The sequence below is a fragment of the Phoenix dactylifera genome, chromosome 8, assembly GCF_051530095.1.
Source record: "Phoenix dactylifera cultivar Ajwa chromosome 8, Ajwa_hap1_PhDact_Kaust_v1.1, whole genome shotgun sequence".
NCBI classification, from domain to species: Eukaryota; Viridiplantae; Streptophyta; class Magnoliopsida; order Arecales; family Arecaceae; genus Phoenix; species Phoenix dactylifera.
In genome coordinates, this window is record NC_143197.1 from 6,377,395 (window position 1) to 6,398,875 (window position 21,481).

At 40.4% G+C, this 21,481-nt stretch overlaps 1 protein-coding gene across 1 annotated transcript; it reads left to right on the top strand.

Moving 5' to 3' along the window:
• The first annotated feature begins 894 nt into the window (after window positions 1-894).
• On the top strand, window positions 895-21,142 carry LOC103701111 (phospholipid-transporting ATPase 1). The gene is made up of 9 exons (XM_089924619.1): window positions 895-2,629; window positions 3,287-3,593; window positions 11,263-12,791; window positions 12,935-13,241; window positions 14,025-14,733; window positions 14,845-14,968; window positions 15,097-15,316; window positions 19,961-20,419; window positions 20,746-21,142. Exons 1-9 carry the CDS (start codon window positions 1,045-1,047, stop codon window positions 20,969-20,971), a joined length of 5,466 nt encoding a protein of 1,821 aa, XP_089780745.1. The 5' UTR covers window positions 895-1,044; the 3' UTR covers window positions 20,972-21,142.
• Window positions 21,143-21,481: the final 339 nt, after the last annotated feature.

A 21,481-nucleotide genomic window follows, 5' to 3' on the forward strand; every position in this document is an offset into this window, starting at 1 on the left:
CCACCGACGCGGTCTAGATTCGAAACGCGCGGGCGTTGATTAAATGTGAGGACCGGATGCCCTCCACTTAGACATACTCGATGGGAACGCTATATGGTCTAACTAGCACTGAGGTAGCGCTGGGATGACGTACTTACACGCGGGATGACCCACAGGTCGGAGAGGGTACGAGAAAAAATTCTACCCACATCAAACATTTTCTAGTGAAAGGAGGCTAGGAGGGCCTAGTGGGCCCCCCCCCCCCCTCGTTTTACCCAGAAAAAAAAAGATTTATCTAATGTTCCAAACATAACTTGCTAAACTAAAATTACTTCTTTAATATGTTATAAACTTATGATATAAATTAATAGATCATAAATTTATTTATTTTATATCAAAAGGAGATAAGAATCTTCTTCCATCATGCAGCACGTGCTTGCACGGGCAAGTTTATAACATTTTTCAAACTTCTCAGACGCCTGGAATTCAAGAACATCTACGTGGAATTTATCTAATTCTAGAACAAATAAAAGTAAAAGGCACAATCATGTATTGAATTGTGAGAACAGTCTTGTATTTATTAGCTCTTCGACCAATTAAGCTGACCCTCTAGAAAGACCACAAGGAAAACAGCGTATAAGTTTGAAACATGGCGATGGAGGATTCTTTCTGACCGAAGACATGAGCTAAGATTAGCCAACTTAAAAGCAACATCCATTGGCCAGGAGCCAATCTCCCATTTCCGTTCCTTCTAAGAAGGCCCCTCTGGAAGCCCACGCGAAGACTTTCCGGTCCATATATCTCTCTCTCTCCCTTCTGACTTCTCCCTTGTCCTCTCCCGATTCCCTCCTTTCACTATACAATTTTCTTTTAGCCGCCATCTCCTTGGCAAAGGCTTGTTATCTTGGAAACCAAGCCTCCATATCTCCACCACCCCACCTCTCCAAATTCGCCCTCCCTCCCAAAACCATCGAAAGTTCTTCAATCCAATTGCACGGTGAATACTTCGATTAGCCATGAATTCATAGATTCCAAGCTCCTGAATCCTCCCTTGGCTTTTCGATCATGGCCTCCGGTCGGCCCCTGCTAATTCCATCGCCGCAGGGGGCAAATCCCGCAGCTCGCACTGAAACTAACTCCGCCGGTCCGATTCCTCCTGCAGTCGCAAAATCGTCCTCTCGCAGGTCCTCTCGATCCCGGAACGCAGACAGGACTCCATCCAGCAGCGAATTCTCCTTCGCCGCAGAGCTGAAGGCTAGCTCGAAGGCAACGTTCTCCGTCGAGAACTTCGGCCGCTCGGACTCGAAGCCGGCTCGCCGGTATCCTTCCAAGCGCTCCGACTCCGGGCGGCTCGGCTCGCAGAGGGAGATCAGCGACGACGAGGCTCGGTTCGTGTACATCAACGACGCCGACAGGACGAACAATCCCGTCAGATTCCCAAACAATTCGATACGAACCACCAAGTACTCCATCCTCACCTTCCTCCCTCGCAACCTCTTCGAACAGTTCCACCGTCTTGCCTACGTATACTTCCTCGTCCTTGCCGGCCTGAACCAAGTCCCTCAGCTTGACGTGTACAGCCCCGTCGCCTCCGTCCTGCCGCTGGCTTTCGTCCTCGGTGTCACCGCCGTCAAGGATGCCTACGAGGACTGGCGGCGCCACCGCTCCGACCGCAACGAGAACAACCGGATGGTCTCCGCACTGGTCGACGCCGAATTCCGGCAGAAGCGGTGGAAGGATATCCGCGTCGGCGAGATCATCAGAATCGCCGCCAATGAGAGCATCCCCTGCGACATGGTCCTCCTCTCCACCAGCGATCCCACCGGCGTCGCCTACGTCCAGACCATCAATCTCGACGGCGAGTCCAACCTCAAGACTCGTTACGCGAAGCAGGAGACGCTCTCGACGCCGCCTGAATCCATGTCAGGCCTAATTCGCTGCGAGAAGCCGAACCGCAACATATATGGATTCCATGCCAACATAGACGTCGATGGCAAGAGAGTCTCGCTCGGCCCCTCGAACATAATTCTCCGAGGCTGCGAGCTCAAGAACACCAATTGGGCCGTCGGCGCCGCGGTGTACACCGGCAAGGACACCAAGGTGATGCTCAACAGCTCTGGGGCGCCATCGAAGCGAAGCCGGCTCGAGACTCATATGAACCGGGAGACGATATTTCTAGCCATCTCTCTTACTGCATTGTGCTCTGTTGTTACAATCCTCGCCGGTCTATGGCTGCACCGCCACCGCGACGAGCTCGACTACCTGCCGTACTACCGGAAGAAGAATTTTTCGGACGGCGACAATTATGATTACTATGGTATTGGATGGCAGACCGTGTTTACTTTCATGATGGCAGTGATTCAGTTCCAAGTTATGATTCCAATAGCCTTGTATATATCTATGGAGCTGGTGAGATTGGGGCAGGCCTTCTTCATGATTCAGGATAAGGGAATGCGTGATGAGAAGACCAAATCCAAGTTTCAGTGCAGGGCATTGAATATAAATGAGGATTTGGGGCAGATCAAGTACGTGTTCTCGGATAAAACAGGCACTTTGACAGAGAACAAGATGGAGTTCCGGTGTGCCAGTGTCCATGGGATGGATTTTAGTGGAGGCCAGGATGATGAGGAGAACGGGCTTTTCATCTCAGGTAGGTGGCAGCATTACTCTCATTTAGTTATTTACTTGTGCTCTCCATGATCTATTTTTCTAGACCACAAGCATTAACTCCAAAGGATGGGGTCTTCCTACATGCCATTGATAGCTCAAACACAGAGTTGATACCATCAACTCTGTGTCTGCAGTTTGATTGCAACTAGTTGAGACCTAAGCAATTTCCCTCCATGTGTATAACTTCACATGGTAATGTGGTGAGACACTAGGACCTGACATAGAAGGTTGGCCTGCTGCCAAGAATGCAGCTCCAAGCCGGCATGATGTCATTTTGCATCTAGCCACATGAATTAATATATGACATCGTCGTTAGAAACGAGAAATACTTCCAGTAAAAGCCTTGAAGGCATCATCCAGATAGTTTGTCTTTATAGAGAGGATGGATAATTAGGTACAGTATCCTCCAAGTAGCACATTAAGTCTATGGTCCGACTCGGCGATGGTAGTTGGACCCCCACATGATACATGAGCTTGATGGCATCTTTTCATAAAACAGGTTGCACAAGTATCACAAGGAACAGTAATCTATTGTAAGAAAGAGTCGTGACAAATAGATGATATAAACAATCATTTCTTACATAACAATTCCATAAAGGATGAGTAAATTCATTGTTTTTCTTAATATTTTGAACAGTGAATGGTCAGATTTGGAGACCAAAGATGAGTGTTAAGACTGATCCAGAGCTGCTGAATGTTCTGAGGGGTGGCAAGGGAACAGAGAAGGCAAATCGCGCTCGTGATTTCTTTCTCGCCTTGGCGACTTGTAACACCATCGTGCCGATAGTGATCGAGACACCAGATCCGGCAACCAAGCTCATCGACTATCAGGGCGAATCCCCTGATGAGCAGGCATTGGTCTATGCTGCTGCAGCTCATGGATTCATGCTCATGGAACGGACTTCAGGGCATATAATCGTCAATGTCCTTGGTGAAAGGCAAAGGTACACTTCCTAACTCTTCTTGTTATTTAGTTACATCTATGTTATTCTGCTGCTGCACCGTAGAACTTTAAATTTTGCGTTAATTTATCATCATCATGGTAGTGATAGTTACTTCAGCTTTTGCATCTTGGTTGATTTTGTCTTCTATTATTGTCTTTTCTAGGAGAGGTTGGTTAGTGGTTCTGTTGTGCACTCTAATGCTCGTTTGTTGGTCTTTCTCATTGTTTGCTTCTATTTGTTATGATTCAATGATGGTGACAAAAATACAAATGACTACTGCTCCTACTACTACTATTACTACTACCGATCTTCGGCTAACGATCACCGCTCAATTTACCTAGAATTAGGGATTGGTGCCATGCATGGTAAGGTTGGTGGTGTCTCCGCTTTTGCTTAGCCAATCACCAACTTCCGCATCTCCCGGCGAATTGAGCAAAGATCAGTAGCAAGTGATCTTTAGCCTTTTCCAATAGGAAATAGCTTAGGCCCTGTTTGGGGGTGCTTTTGGAGGGCCCTCCAAAAGTACTTTTAGATGAAAAACTATGTTTGGTAAATTTTTCAAAAAGCTGTTTCAGCTTTTGCGGGAAGCTGAAAACAGCTTTTGGGAGGAAGCTTCAATTTGGAGCTTTTGGGAGGAAGCTATTTCAGCTTTTTCGGAAAGCTATATTTTTGACAAAAATGCCCATATTAAAATAACATAATTACATAGTTTATCCCTGTATAAACCTAAAAATCTGCTGGAGCCAAGAACCCAAGCCGTCAGACTCCCTTCCGTAAGAAAAGGTATTTTTCTTTTCAATTTTTGTATGCATCTCTTGAACCACATTTTAGAACAAAAAATTTTTTAATCCTTTTCTATACCTTCCAAAATCAATCTATTGTTTTTTTTTTATCATCAACCACGCGGCCCACGCTGAGGTCCTCCTCGAGCGTGGACCATGAAGAAGAGCCCCTGGACCGCGGAAAATTATTTTATGGAAAATTATGGAAAATTATTATGGAAAATTATTTTATACTAATAATTATAATATTTTATATCTTTATTTTTGTATTATACTATAAATATAATATCATATTATATTATATCATAATACATTAATATGTTATGTTAAATAATTTAATATTATATTATATTAAGGAAAATTAATTTATACTAATAATTATAATATTTTATACCTTTATTTTTGTATTATACTATAAATATAATATCATATTATATTATATCATAATACATTAATATGTTATGTTAAATAATTTAATATTATGTTATATTATGGAAAATTAATTTATACTAATAATTATAATATTTTATACCTTTATTATTGTATTATACTATAAATATTGTATTATATTACATTACATTATAATACATTAATATGTTATTTTAAATAATTTAATATTATGGTATATTATGGAAAATTAATTTATAATATTAATTATAATATTTTATACCTTTATTTTTGTATTAAACTATAAATATAATATCATATTATATTATATCATAATACATTAATATGTTATGTTAAATAATTTAATATTATGTTATATTATGAAAAATTAATTTATACTAATAATTATAATATTTTATACCTTTATTTTTGTATTATACTATAAATATAATATCATATTATATTATATCATAATACATTAATATGGTATGTTAAATAATTTAATATTATGTTATATTATGGAAAATTAATTTATACTAATAATTATAATATTTTATACCTTTATTATTGTATTATACTATAAATATTGTATTATATTACATTACATTATAATACATTAATATGTTATTTTAAATAATTTAATATTATGTTATATTATGGAAAATTAATTTATAATATTAATTATAATATTTTATACCTTTATTATTGTATTATACTATAAATATTGTATTATATTACATTACATTATAATACATTAATATGTTATTTTAAATAATTTAATATTATGTTATATTATGAGAAATTAATTTATACTAATAATTATAATATTTTATACTTTTATTATTGTATTATATTATAAATATAATATATATTACATTATATCATAATACATTAATATGTTATGTTAAATAATTTAATATTATGTTATATTATCAAATATTAATTTACTCTAATAATTATATTACTATTATGCTATATTAACATAATATTATTTTATATTACAATAATATTATACTATATCGTATATTTATGTATTAATTTATGTTATGTTTTATTATGTTGTGTTGTATAATACTATGCAATGTCCTTTATGGTAATTTTGTCATATAAAAGTACTTTCTCAGTTTGTTTACCAAACACAAAACAAAGTACCACAGCACTTTACGAATGTAGTTACCAAACAGCAAACAGCTTTTTATAACAGCTCTACTTCAGACAACTCTACTTCCAACAGCTCTACTTCCAACAGCTCTACTGCCAACAGCTCCCCAAACAGGGCCTTAGTAGTAGTGGAAGTTTAGGATATAAATGGATTGTATCCACAAATGGCGGTTTGCAATTGACCTGGACCCCTCAATTATTGAAGAGGAAATAGCTTAGTAGTAGTGGTAGTTTAGGATATAAATGGATTGTATCCACAAATGGGAGTTTGCAATTGAACTGGACCCCTCAATTATTGAAGAGGATCTAATGTCCAGCTTTCTTGAGTCCCGTTTAGCAGTCAGGTTGGACCATCTTTTATGGCGACCGCATACGTTTCTATGCCACGATATATTGCCATGAGTCTCTTCAGTCTTGAGGTCTAACTTTTCTGGTCCACAAAAGGAAAAGTTAGACTTTAGTTAGGAGAAGGTGGTTGATGGCGTGGACCTCGAGCCTTCGCTTTATGCGGTACGCTCTACATACACGAAGTAGGGTTGTCATAAAAAAAAAAAGGAACAAGGGGTCTTCTTAGCTTCAATCTACTAAAAAATTCTGTGTGCTTAGATGTCCAATAAGACTAAGATTGCTTAAAAATTGAGATTTTTTTTTTTTGAGTAGATTCTAAATTTAGTGATTGGTCAGTTCAAAAATCATAGAACTATCCTCCAAGCCATGTATTCTCTAAAATAAATATTTAGTCTGCATTTGTTTTTGAGAATAAGGAAATCTAAAAGAGGGATAGCTATTATTCTTGTTGTTTGGATGAAATTTTTTATTCCTGGTTGGAACAACTCTAGGAGTGACAGTATTTTTGTCCCCTTTGACGCACAAAGATATAGGACTGGCAGCATTTTTGTCCATTTAAACAAAGGGGCTGCGAACTAAAGAGGGCCTTAATTGTGGAATGAAGTTATTTCAACCCCTTGAATAGATTTTCCAGGAAGAAGCAGTTTTGATCAAAGCAATTGCTCCTCCCATATATATATTTTGAAGACTTAATTGTTTGCTAAGAATAAGGTCTATTCAGCCTTGTTCCTCATCAAACACAACCTCAAAAGAGTGAATGCTGGGAGACAGATGACGATTTCGTAAGCAAAACTTTAATTTTAATTTAAACATCAGCAAAACAGTTATCGTAACGTAATTGGTTGTCCTTGCCCATGAATTTGTGAGTGAACAATCTCAACTGCACTTAATAGTTAATAGAAAAACAAACAGATAAGGAGAGAAAGGTACGTCATGAGATCTTAGGGTCACAATTGATGATCAGAAACTCCGTGATAAGCACCAATTGCACCAAATCCTACCATCCTGTGGAAGTGGACAGGCCGAGAGGAGGACTGGTTCCCAAAAGTCCACTGATATGTCGTATAAAGAAGAATAATCCGTTCCTGTGGAATTCATTACAACTTTCCAACAGAGTGAAGTAGTTCAAGAAAGAGACACCAAGTGTCCCCTTACAAAGAGGACATTGGAATCCAAGATGGAAGAATCAATAAGTTATGGGGAAATCCTCCTGCAGAAGAGTCAACAACTTGCCACATTAGTTTTGGAGGTCGATTTAATTTTGTTTTGTGGATAGGAGGAGTGTTTTTAAAATAATCATTTGATCTATCAAGACTAGATGCCAAAAAGTAAATTAGTAGGCCGTTTTTTCCTAATGCTAACAACTTTTGTTGGTGTGCATCTTCATTTCAATGGAAGGAAGATTCGTGTGCAAAATATGGAAGGTGCTTTTCTAAAGATTGGATATCGATGACGTGTCTCTTATTTTGATGTGATCGATTGTGCTCTAACTCTTTCTTCTTCTAAGATAAATAAGTAAAACCCGAGAACCTTTGTGGTGGATAGCCACTATGTCATCCATCTCGGTGATGGACAGCTACCATTCATCTAGAGCACTCATTATTTATGGCTCTGAATTCTCACGAGTGGCGGCCATCCATCTCCAAGATAAGTAATGTGGCAACAATCCAAGATGGTACAACACTCTGGGGTGCAAAAAATATATCACAAAGGATCCAAACTTGATAAGTAAAAGCCGAAGATCAATACATAGATCAGTCATTCTAGAAACGAGCAACATGCAATGAAATAAGATATTACCTTTTCTTTCTTTTCTTTCTTTTAATCAGAAGAAACGGGATGCTGCTTCTGATTTAAATTATGAAGTTTTTCCTTAGCAAAACAGTGGGAATATTATGTTCTATCTATTATTTACAATAGGCATGGGTGAGAAGGTTTGGTTTAATTCCAACCAAACAACAAAAAAAACACGTTTTCAGAAGGAAAAATATATAGAAGTGCAATGGAGAGGAAACATATGCTTTTGAACACCCAAGCAAGGTTTGACTTGGCCAGACCTAGCTTTGGTGGTTTGGAGACCCCCATTACTACATTTGATTCAACCATCCAAAGCATGGGTCCAACTGGACCGCGTCAATTTGGACGGCTAATGGAAAGACCAAGATGGGTTCAATTCAGCATAGAAGTCGTGGTGGACCCGTATCGTGGTGGACTCGGTGCTTTTCAATTGTCATCCCCATTAGGACATGGAAATAACGGGGAAGGGATAATGCTAATGCTGGGTCGTGAAGGAGAGAAATATATATATATATATATATATATATATATATATATATATATATATATATATATATATATATATATATATATATATATATATAATTTTATTTTTTTGATGTTTTTTTTGGGTACATCTCAAGAATTATAAATAGTTATGTACAAATTCTATATATGGAAAATAATATCAGTTGATATAGGTTTTCACTAATAATAAAAAATATTATAGGTGATACACATTGTCATGTGATTCTTAAAATCATTCTAGTAAGATTATGTTAGCAAAGAAAAAGTTGACACAGAATCACGCTGATAAAGAAAAATATTATAAGTGATGTAGGTTGTTATGGGATTCCTAAAATTATTCTAATACTAGGAAGTACTAATTCCATCTTGATCAGCCTTGGGAGCTTTTTTTTCTCCTTAATATATAATATAAGTAGTTACTTTTTCTCATAAAATACAAATAGTTACTGATGGGGGGCAAAATGGATCATTCTGCTTAGGACAAGGGATCATTCCATTCTAGCCGGGAAGAACTCGACACCAACCAGGCCAGACTTCGGTCCTGCTAAGAGTTAGCCCGATCTCGAACTTCGCCGAAGGCTCAGTCGACCTCGGACGGATCTCTTCGCTGCTACGACCTGCAGCAATCTCTTCTAATGACATCCCGAGCCTGAGCTCGGAGCGCCCTGCTATGTCGGCTGTGAGCCAAAGAGCTCTTTCGACCATAGGACTATACAACGATGTGCTCCGACTAAGCTTGGAGAGCCCTTATATTCGCCGACACACCCTGACTGAGCTCGGGGCGCCTTTGATATTCGACGGTACGCCCCGGCCAAATTCGGGGCGCCCTATCCAATAACATGCCCCGACCCTCGAGCTCGAGGCACCTTACCGAGTAAACCTCGGAATCAGAGAGACTAGGCCGACCTCAGCACCCGCCAAGCAGTCCTCATCGAATATATGATGCGACCTGTCATCGAGCTTGACCTCACCCATGATCGCATCTACGTGCGTGCCCACGCCAAAACACGTGGACGTACATTACAACTTTACCGCGCTATGCTTTGCTTGCTGGCCAACGACAACCAAGGATGACGCCATGTTGCTCCAGCCATACCCTGCCACACCTATTAACACCTTACCATTCATAGGAACGGCCTACGCCATGCGCCTTAAGCAAGTTTTAGCTGCGCGCCATCTGAATAAAAGCCATCTTATCCTATAATGAGGATGGGCCATACCTTTGCCACCTGGGCACCTCTACGGGGACTATAAATAGCCCCATCAGGTAACGCTTAGGAAACTTTTGGACCAACTAAGATCCATTCTAACTTGAGCATCGGAGGGCCCTCATCGGAACCACCGGTGAGGCTTTGTACAGGTACGTCGTCGCACGGGAGGTGGTCTTCCTTTCTCTGCTGCGGCCGGCAGCTCTTCTGACTTCTCCGGCGTGGTCACCGTCGGGCCAAATTTGAACCACAACAGTTACTTCATTATTTCTATAATATGAGTCTTGGTAGAATAATGTAGATAAAGATGATGTAAGTCCAATTCCTTTAACTTGCCAACTACCACGGCTAGGCAAGCTAGTTGTCCAAATTAACCGAAAATGGCCACATGGATCTAAAGTGAATTGGGATCCTCAGGTCTCAAGCCACATCCTTATGGTGCACATTAACAACCTATTCGATGCGACTCATGTGAATCAAGCGTTGGTTTAAGAGTAGCGTTGAAAGCAAAAGGAGTAACATGTATTAGAGATGGTTGGGAACAAGTCAAATTGAAGGTCAACTTGGGCGGACCTTGGGCGTTCGCGGATTCTGCTTCTTATCAAAAGTAATTTTGATAAGAAGTTTCTACCCGTGGGAGGGAGGAAAAAAAAACGATCATCAGAAACTTTACGCAACTTTGCCTCGACATCCCTACCCCATGGGTTGGAGACGGATGTGTTTGAACCCTCCACGCACGCACCCATTGGATTCGTCCTCCGAATCTATCTCCTCTTCGGAAAATCCGAAGCTCCCAAAAGCCTGGCCGGCCCAGATCGAGGGAACCATCGCTCTCTCTCTCCCCCTCTCTCCACGCGGCTCCAAACCAAGACGGCCTCCTCCTACTTACTCCCAACGTGTCCCGCGGTGTTACATTTCCTTCTATTATTTTTAACACGGTCCCGTTGCATTGAATAGAATCCTTCTAGAAGCTCCCTCTCCTTTCTCTCTCCTTTTCTTCCTCCTCTCTTCTCGCTTTCACCGTCCTCTTTCTCTATCATCTCTATCCCATCTTCTTTCTCAGCAAGATTGCATTTATTTCTTCACAATCTTAAACCCTTCTCTGTCCGCGATTCAACTTTCAATCACATAAAACATCTCTCTCTCTCTCGGAGGCTCATACGGCTTTCGCTCACCAACTTACTGCACCAGTGCCTTAACCACCCCCCAACGCCCCCTCCCTTTTAAAAATCCCTGCTTGTTTGTTTCCTCCACTCCTTCCCTCCCTATTTTCTAATCTTTTATTTCTATTAAACCAATTCAACCCGAAAAAATCATCCCTCTCTCTCTACGACTCCGCCTTTGACCTTCTCCTGGTCTTTCTTCCCTTCTCCTCCTCTTCCTCCTCTTAATATCTCTCTCATCTTCATTCGTTCTTCAATTCCTGGCAAGTCTTAGCTCAATACCAGAAATCATGGCTTCCGTCCTTCTCTAACCCTAACCGCAAGAAGCCAAAAAAATGGCCCAGGACCGGCCTCTCTTGGACCCATCCCCACGCCCTCCACCTGCTCCTCTCCTCCCCGAGCCCCCCATCCGACTCGATCCCGCCGCCCGCTCCGCCCGCGTCGACCGGATCTCCTTCGTCGCCGACACCCCCGTCCCTCGCCGTGGCTCCCGCGCGGACTCCGACCGCCTCGCCGCTTCCCAGAGGGAGCTCTCCGACGACGACGCCCGCCTCGTCTACATCAACGACCCCTCCAGGACCAACGAGCGCTTCGAGTTCGCCGGCAACTCTATCCGCACCGGCAAGTACTCCGTCCTCACCTTCCTCCCCCGCAACCTCTTCGAACAATTCCACCGCGTCGCCTACATCTACTTCCTCGTAATCGCCGTTCTCAACCAGCTCCCTCAGTTGGCCGTCTTCGGCCGCGGCGCCTCCGTGCTCCCCCTCGCCTTCGTTCTCCTCGTCACCGCCGTCAAGGACGCCTACGAGGACTGGCGCCGCCACCGCTCCGACCGCATCGAGAACGGCCGCACCGCCAGCGTCCTCGCCGGCGCCGGCGCCGGCGGCCGCCAATTCCAGCCCGTGCGCTGGAAGGATATCCGCGTCGGCGAGATCATCAGAATCGCCGCCAATGAGAGCATCCCCTGCGACATGGTCCTCCTCTTCACCAGCGACCCCACCGGCGTCGCCTACGTCCAGACCATCAACCTCGACGGCGAGTCGAACCTTAAGACTCGGTACGCCAAGCAGGAGACGCTTTCAAAGTCCGTCGACATGGAGGGATTCACCGGCTTCATCCGGTGCGAGAGGCCGAATCGGAACATCTACGGCTTCCATGCTAACATGGAAATCGACGGAAGAAAGGTGTCTTTGGGGCCTCCAAATATAGTTCTCCGGGGTTGCGAGATAAAGAACACGGCTTGGGCCGTCGGCGTGGCGGTGTATGCCGGGACGGAGACTAAGGTTATGCTCAATAGCTCGGGGGCGCCGTCGAAGAGGAGCCGGCTGGAGACCCATATGAACAGAGAGACGCTGCTCCTCTCCGGGCTGCTAATTACTTTGTGCTTAGTAGTGTGTGTTCTTGCCGGAGTTTGGCTGAGGAACCACAAGGATGAGCTGGATTACTCGCCCTATTTTAGGAAGAGGGCCTCGCCTGATGACGATAGTTCTTACAACTACTATGGAATTGGGATGCAGATCTTTTTCACGCTCCTAATGTCAGTCATCGTGTTCCAGATCATGATTCCCATTTCTCTTTACATATCGATGGAGCTGGTTCGGCTCGGGCAGGCCTATTTCATGATTCGGGACGCGAGTTTGTATGATGAGGCCTCAAATTCGAGGTTCCAGTGCAGGGCATTGAACATAAATGAGGATTTGGGGCAGATTAAGTATGTGTTCTCAGACAAAACTGGGACTTTGACGGAGAACAAGATGGAATTCCAGTGTGCAAGCATTAACGGGGTCGATTACAGTGGTGGGAAAGCTTCTTTGCCGGGAGATGGGGAAGCGTATTCAGTTGTAGGTAGTATGGCCTTCACTTATGTTTTTATTAGTGTGATTTTTTTTTCCTCTCCCTTTTTTTTTTGTGTGTGTGTGAATTAATGATTCGATTGCAAGCTGTACTTAAAAAGATTGCATCTTTTCTTCGATGGTGTGTCATGACAGTAGGCGATCAGTTCTGGAGGCCAAAACTGTTGGTGAAGACTGACCCTCAGCTAGTGAGGTTACTGAGAAGTGGAGGGGAGAGGGGGGAAGGAATGCGTGCCCGTGAGTTCTTCCTTGCACTTGCAGCTTGCAATACCATTGTGCCTCTGACTGTCGAGACTCCAGACCCTAAGCGGAAGTTGATAGATTATCAGGGTGAGTCTCCTGATGAGGTGGCACTGGTTTATGCAGCTGCTGCATACGGCTTTGTGCTTGTCGAACGGACCTCTGGGCACATAGTCATTGATGTTCTTGGGGAAAGGCTGAGGTAAAAAAATTTATTTGCTTGCATGATTGGATTGATGCTCTAGGCTAAGTAGTTAGTGCATGCAATTTCTGGCTTTTCACTGATTATGTCAGTAATTGTGGTGGTAGCAGTGGTCAAAATAGGACTGTTAGTTTTTTTCTTTCGTAAGGCTAATCTTTTATTCGACTAGCTTGAGTTCAGATTCTAATAGCAGTACTGGAATTTGCATGAGCAATGTTTCTGGTTGTAGTGATCATGGCTGACAGTTTCCTTATTTAATGTCATGTTTGTTAAGACATGCATTTTTAAATAGTAGATATAACTTTTGTAGTTGTGGTGGTTGTTCTTTGTGTCATTCATTTTGTTGTATATGGCTGTCAGTGGAGAGCAGCTGCAGAGCAGTTGTTCTTTCTCTTGCTGATGGTGATTTGTTGCACTAGCTCTTTGTACTGACTAGGTATTATTGACAGTGCATGTGCTTGTAATGTTAAGTTGATTAATATTGCTAACAATGATGATTAGCAAGCTCACAGTGCTTGCACTTCTAGGTGAGCTTGTAGCAAAACCAGTATTAGTGGTTCGCAATTTATCTTATAGTGGACGCAGGGTTCGATGTTCATGGTAGTTCTGATGGCTTTATTAGGTCTTCATTGGTTTTGATTATTGGAATGAAATTATTGTTATTTTTTAAAAAGTCTTTTATAGATTGGTAAACTTTACTTTGATTTCAGTAGCCTCTTACAGTGACCAGTTTCACCTAGATAACTTGTGATTGTATCTATTTGGATGTCATTTGAAATGCAGATTTGATGTGTTGGGCCTCCATGAATTTGATAGTGACCGCAAGAGGATGTCGGTTATCATTGGCTGTCCTGATAAGACAGTAAAACTATTTGTGAAAGGTGCAGACAATTCTATGTTTGGAGTCATAGAGAGATCTATAAATTTGGATATAATTCAAGCAACTGAGACTCACCTTCATGCCTACTCATCATTGGGTCTTCGAACATTGGTCATCGGTATGCGAGAGTTGAGTAGAGCTGAGTTTGATGACTGGCAGTCTGCCTATGAGAAAGCAAGCACAACACTGTTTGGGAGGGGAGGCTTACTACGAGCAGTTGCAGCTAATGTAGAATGTAATCTCCACATATTGGGGGCCTCCGGAATTGAAGATAAACTGCAACAGGGTGTACCTGAAGCCATAGAATCTCTTAGACAAGCAGGGATCAAGGTCTGGGTTTTGACAGGTGATAAGCAAGAAACTGCCATTTCCATTGGCTATTCTTGTAAGCTCCTAACAAGTGAAATGACTCAGATTGTTATAAATAGTCATTCCAAGGATTATTGTCGAAAGAGTCTAGAAGATGCGATTGCCATGACTGACAGACTAGCAGCAATGTCTCTTGGGGCACAGAATACTATAACAGGCACTGAATCTCAGAGGGTCCCTATCGCTTTGATCATTGATGGTACCAGCCTTGTGTATATTCTTGAAACTGAGCTGGAAGAAGAGGTATATTCATGATTCCATTTAATATGCAATCAGCAATTTTTTGATCCTTTACTTCACCTCCGACTTTATAATCTAACAGTTGTCTTATTCTTCTTTGCTTTGATGTTGCAGTTATTCAAAGTAGCTACAGCATGCGATGTTGTCTTATGTTGCCGTGTGGCTCCACTCCAAAAAGCTGGGATAGTTGCACTTATAAAGAACCGAACAGATGATATGACTCTTGCTATTGGAGATGGTACCAAAATTGCTTGATTATTTTTTTATCATGTTTACTTTTAATATGTTAAATCAATACTTTGTATGAACTATAGCATGTATATTGCTTTGCTTTGGATTAAATTTTATGAATACATTCTTTTATAGGTGCAAATGATGTTTCAATGATCCAAATGGCTGATGTTGGGGTTGGCATCAGTGGCCAAGAGGGACGACAAGCTGTCATGGCCTCGGATTTTGCCATGGGACAGTTCCGATTCTTAGTAACTCTTTTATTGGTTCATGGTCATTGGAATTACCAAAGGATGGCCTACATGATCTTATACAACTTTTACAGGAATGCTGTATTTGTCTTCATGCTTTTCTGGTAAGCATTCTCGTCAGTAGTTTTACTCAATCTGAATGGATTGCATAAAAATTTTGATCATTGTTTTTGTTGATTTATTAAATTCTCATTATTGCTCTTTTTGAATGAATACTTTTTTTGTTTGAAAAACTAATGAACACGTGTCAAAGGATGAACTTCACTATATTTTTGCTCGAACCTCTTCTGTTCATCTACTTCCATTCTTTTAATATATCAATATTTACTTGATGAATTATATTTAATATAAGGGCATTAAAGGGATGCCATGAAGCACAAAGTAGAACTGTTTCTCCATTAAACTGTTGTATATTGTTTCTTATATGGGTAATACATCCAAAACTATATTGAATAAAAAATCCACAAATTAGGCTTCATGTAGATGGACATGTTAATTAACATCACAATCTTAAGAAAAAAAGTTAATAAATAAAGAAAGAAGAAGAAAAGCCTTCTAAAGTTACCTTGCTATCTGAGAATTTTAACTTTGCCTTTAGGAAGGTTGTTATGGGTGACACATTGTTGCTGCTTCTCTTTAGATGGAAATAACCAATAGCATAATATATGCCTAGAATAGGTAGTTTTATGTAGAAATTGAGGTCTTCAATGCAATTCTGAGCCATGGGGGGGATTAGGAAGAAACAAGCCTTTGTGGCACCCTTATGGGGCTTAAGGTTTTGGTAACCTGCATTGTGCTTAATTTAGAAATTATCTGCATTGTCTTTACCCAGGTCACCAAAATCATGGTGGCCTTTCAGAAACAAGCCTCTATATGTCTTTACCCAGCTTAATTTACCAGAGACTCCAAAGGTGTCGACAAGACTGCAATGAATATTAAGCACCATCTATCTATGATATTGACGAAACAAAGTGGAGCTGAAGAAACCTTATCATTTCTAGTGAAACCTGTTTCACTTAATGCAAGCTGACTGCATACAAGGACGAAGCATACATAAATATTGTTTCAATTAGGTAATTGTTTTCTAGCTTAAAAATCCGGGCATTTTTTCTGCAGTCAGAAACCTTAATTTTAGGAATTTGAGGACCGAAATGGTGGTGTTTGAGTTTCCTTCCTCATAGTTGAGACCAATGATATGCAATTGAGGTGAGATGGATGGTTTTCGGAGATAAATATGATCTTTGGTTATGGATTTTCGGAGATCATTAGTCTGGTAACTAAAATCACTCGAGTACTGACAAAAGAACTTGATGGTCGGAACTTATGTGATGGTGCAATTAGGTGATTCATTGTTGAGGTTCATTATCCTTTTGAGTATGGCAAGATAGGAGCAAACTATGATAGAGGCAGGATTGCCAGAAAAGGGGAACTGACGTTCATTACTATTCTCAGATGTGAATCTTAAAGCTCATGCTCTACCATGATATCGTTTTATGCAGATTGTATGTTGATTGACCATTTGGCATACATTTGGTTATGGAAAGATGAGGGTGCATATACAGAATTACTTTGTAACAAGATGAGGGTGCAATGCCCAATTCTTCTTCATTGATGTTAGAGAGGAGGGACATCTGTCAAAGTTTGAGGAAAGGAATTGGTTGCGAGAATATATTAAACAAGAAGTCATCTTTCAATGCATTTGGGTATTTGGGAGGTTGCAGTTTGTGCATATTGATGGGAAAGGCTCCGTAAGTAGTAGACAACATTTAAAAGGCCTCCCACGCAGTCAACCTAACATCAACCCTCCATCCTTTTTTATTTGGACTTGATATAAAAGTCTAAAGAGTAATTATTTAGAGAAGGAATCTACGGGGAACAAAGTAAGTTATGATTTGGCAAGGTTGGATGGCAGATGATGATTTCTATGACAAAATAGCATGTCATTGGATCAACAATACATCTATGTCATGATGGAAGAAAAGGAGTAGGATCAGAACGTGTTACATATGAGGTTTTAAATTCTATGAGATGGGGGTATCTCGGTTTCTCCATGGACAAGACACCCCGCTGTCCCACCCCATCTCGACGGCAGTTCCGGTCGAGTGTCCCGGTAGGTACCATCCATCTCTCCCCTTCTTCTTTCCTTTGTTTGTTTCTTTTTCTTCTACTTTCCTTTCTTTGCTCTTCTTCTTCTTTCTTTTTCTTATCCCTTTCTTTCTTTTTTTTCCTTTTTCTTCTTTTTCTCTTCTTCTTTTTTCCACTTCTTTCCTTATCTTCTGCCTTCCTTTCTCTCTTTTTTTTTCTTTCTTTCCTTTCTTCCTTCTTTTCTTCCTTTCTTTTTCTTCTCTCTTCCTTTATCTCTTTCATTCTTTCTTTCCTTTCTTCTTCTTTTCTTTCTTTGTTTTCTTCTACCTACCTTGCTTTCATTTTTCTTCTTTCTTTTTCTTACCCCTTCCTTTCTTTCTTTCTTTTTTCTTCTTCTTTCTCTTTCCGTTCTTCCTTCTTTCCTTTCTTTTTTTATTTTTCTTTTCCCTTTTTCTTTTTCTTCTCTCCTTTCACTTTTACTTTTTCTTCATCTTTTCTTCTTTTCTTTCTTTCCTCTTTCTTTTTCTTTCTCCATGTGGATGGGTTTAGGAGCCCCGACTCCCATCCTAGTGTTCTCATAGGAACGGGATGGAACAGTCAAGACACACCCATCCCACTAGGACTTAAAACTTTGGTTACATATCCAACTTATAGAATTTCAATGCATGTTCAGGGATGCTTTCATGGGTAATGGTATAGAGATTTGGTCCACGAAACTGCTGGCATAAATTTCATTTCCCAGAACTTATGATTGGCTTAAATTTCTGGAATCCTTGACATAGTCTTTATACCAAAGAAATAAAGGTTTCAATGGAACAATCCAGAATAATTTTTAACCTTAATATATCTACTTAACATCTTTTGCTTTCTTGTTACCTAATAAATATCTCATCACAGAAAGAGGAATCATGGGCTATCTTTGGAAGATTGAGAGGTATTCTCTAATGTTAATTGCAAATGGTGCTCTTTTGTTCTCTTGGGATCTTTTTTAGATTTGTCATGAAACTTTTAGAAATAGAAGAATTGAAGAATCCTCAATGATTAATGGTTATCTAATCATGCTCAAAAACGAAAAATGATTTGCTTATGATTGTGCGTACTAAGATGAATAAATAGCTCTTTCATGATGATTTTATGCATAAGTAAAATGTTTATTAGTGCAACCCACCCCCCCCCCCACGCCCCCAACCCCCACAAAATAAAAAATCTCTTCTTCTTGGCGGTTGATAAGGTTATTATTGTCCATATCTATGCCGATCCGGGCACATGGGTCGCATCCACATATCCGCCTGTTTGGATGGAGTGAGCCACCTCCATGTTTAATAGACATGAGGTGATCATATGCATAGGTTGGTGCACTGATCTGGAAACTCTAAAGCCAATTGTAGGCATATAGACTGGGATCAAAACAATTGTTCATGATGTAGTCATCTTAAAATACATCTTTCAGTGAGTTTGGATGCTTCAAATTGTATGAGAAACCAAACCATCTATCTTATTGGATATTGTCTATGTTGTGACCTTTTAGTGAACTAGTCAGAAACTTCCAAAGCGTTTGATTTTACTTTTATTAATGTAGAGGTTATCGATCATGACTACTGATGTAGGATTCCATTTTCGGTATCCTGTTATTTATTTTATGCTTGCAAAATGTAGGTTTAAGTCATCCTTATAGGATTGTAGTCTCACTAAGTCAATAAAATCACATTATTAAAGTGACCACCATTTTGGTAGTGTAACAATCCAGGACCTCACACAAAAAGGCTAGCTGGAAGGTATTTTTTTGGATTTCTTAGTCCTATGTAAGTACCCAAGATCTTTCTAGTGAATAACCAATGTGGGATTAAACACGTCTGTACGGGTTCGCACATATTCTTCCGTTTAAGCCCTGACGTCCTCATCAGGCTAAAAATCCAAATCCATTCAAATCTAATCTCGGCTTGTAGTCAACCTCAATGAACCCATGCTGCAATGTCCCTTAGTTCACATGGGCCATGGTTGGGTCCATTATGATACTATTTGTAACAATTCAGGATCTCACCTGAAAAGGCTAGCCGAAAGATATTATTTAGGTTTCTTGTCTCTGTATAAGTACCTAAGATCTACCCAGTGCATAGCCATGTGGGACTAAACAAACACTCGCGCGGATCCTCACACTTTCCTTATCGAAGTCCTGGCATCTTCGCCAGGCTAAGGGTTCAAATCCATTCAAGTCTAATCATAAGCACCACGATCAGCCCGTGGTCAGCCTCCATGAACCCATGCTGCAGTGTTCCCTATTCCACATAGGCTATGGGCTAGATCTATTACGATACCATTTGTAACAACCTAGGACCTCACTCAAAGAGACTAGCCGGAAGGATTTTATTTTTGGGGTTCTTTAGTTCTATATGAGTATCCCAGATCTCTCTGGAAAATAACCAATGTGAGACTAAACACACGTCCGCACGGGTCCTTATAGGTACTTAATTAGAAATGAAGAGCAGAAGTATAAAAGTAACCTAACACATTCTTTTTGTAGTTGAGCCTTGGTGATAATGTTTGTAACCTGAAATCCATATGTTAAACTATGATCTGTGCTCTTAACAGCTAATAGTTTATGTTCTGTTTGATTTCTCACCCATTATAAATGCTTGACAGAACATTTGGACTGTTATCCGCAGGTATGTACTCTATACAGCTTTCAGCTTGACGACTGCAATAACTGAATGGAGTAGTGTGTTGTATTCCGTGATCTATACAGCTCTTCCTACCATTGTCGTTGGAATTCTGGACAAGGATCTGAGTAGGAAGACACTGCTGAAGTACCCGCAGCTCTATGGTTCTGGTCAAAGGGAAGAAAGATACAACCTAAAGTTGTTCATCCTAACTATGATGGACACTGTTTGGCAAAGTCTGGCTATTTTCTTCATCCCTTTTCTTGCATACAGACACAGCACCATCGATGGATCCAGCTTAGGAGACATATGGACACTTGCGGTAGTCATTTTGGTAAACATCCACTTGGCCTTGGATGTGTTTCGGTGGAATTGGATCACACATGCATCTATGTGGGGCTGTATAGTTGCCACGGCCATTTGTGTCATCATCATAGACTCCATACCAGTACTGCCGGGTTACTGGTATTTCCTCATTCCCAAATTTATCATTTTATGCATGTATCTGTTGTAATTATGTGTTTCTGTAGGACTCTTTTGATGACCTACCACTTATGGCACTAATAACTTACACTTTTAAAGCATGTGAATTTCTATCAGAGGCAGTTGGAACCTAGCATAACCATCATGGCCATGCACATGCTTGTATAAAGTTTTTCATATGTGTATTCCTGGTGCATAAGCACATATATATGCCTTCAAACTTCAAAGTAGCATATATAACTGCAACATAGGAAACTGCTTTTATGAGTACCTTGAGCACAGTTGCTGATGCCTTGTTTTGGTGCCAGGTCTATCTATCATGTAATGGGGACTGGATTATTTTGGTTGTTATTACTCGGCATTACGGTAGCAGGGATGGTTCCTCGTTTTGCTATGAAGGCTTTTACTGAGTATTTCATGCCCAGCGATATACAAATTGCTAGAGAACTAGAGAAGTTTGGAAATTTAAATGAGGCTACTGCTTCAGAAATTCCAATGAGTACATTCTCACAACCTCAGCAGGGGTTTATATGACAATTTTTGTTTTTCTTGTTTTTTGCACTTGTGTGTATATTATTCTTTCAGCTGTAAGTTGGATATCTTGCCAATTGCAAGCTTTTTGCCAATCCAAAGAGATAGATTTGTAATCCCACAGTGTGTATTAATCTTTGATTTTTTTGTTAAATCAAATGCAAATTAGTGATATATGGCATACCTTGTCAAACTACCATTGCTTGATTATTTGTGGACTTTGATGGAGTTTTCATTTCAAATGATATGGATGTAATGAAGTGTTATTGGAGTCAAAACTTTCCTTGTTACTTCCAATTTCTTTTTCTTAATATATTTTGTGATTTCTGTTATTGGCCGTTGATAAAGTAATTTGAAGTATGTAAGCTGTAACATTCGAACTCGAAGTTCATTTGATATTAATTTCCTAGAGCTATTAATGCAACTAGATAGGTACATGTACATTTTTATAGCTAATATGGACTCCTAAATAAAGCAGTAAACATGAGGTTCCATTGATGCAGACCAAGGAGG

Excerpts from the sequence above, each read along its gene's own strand:
- LOC103701111 (XM_089924619.1), top strand. The coding sequence starts at position 1,045 with ATGGCCTCCGGTCGGCCCCTGCTAATTCCATCGCCGCAGGGGGCAAAT. Across the intron at positions 3,594-11,262 it reads GTCCTTGGTGAAAGGCAAAG|ACCGCAAGAAGCCAAAAAAA; the intron begins GTACACTTCCTA and ends TCTCTAACCCTA. Across the intron at positions 15,317-19,960 it reads TTTGTCTTCATGCTTTTCTG|GTATGTACTCTATACAGCTT; the intron begins GTAAGCATTCTC and ends TGTTATCCGCAG.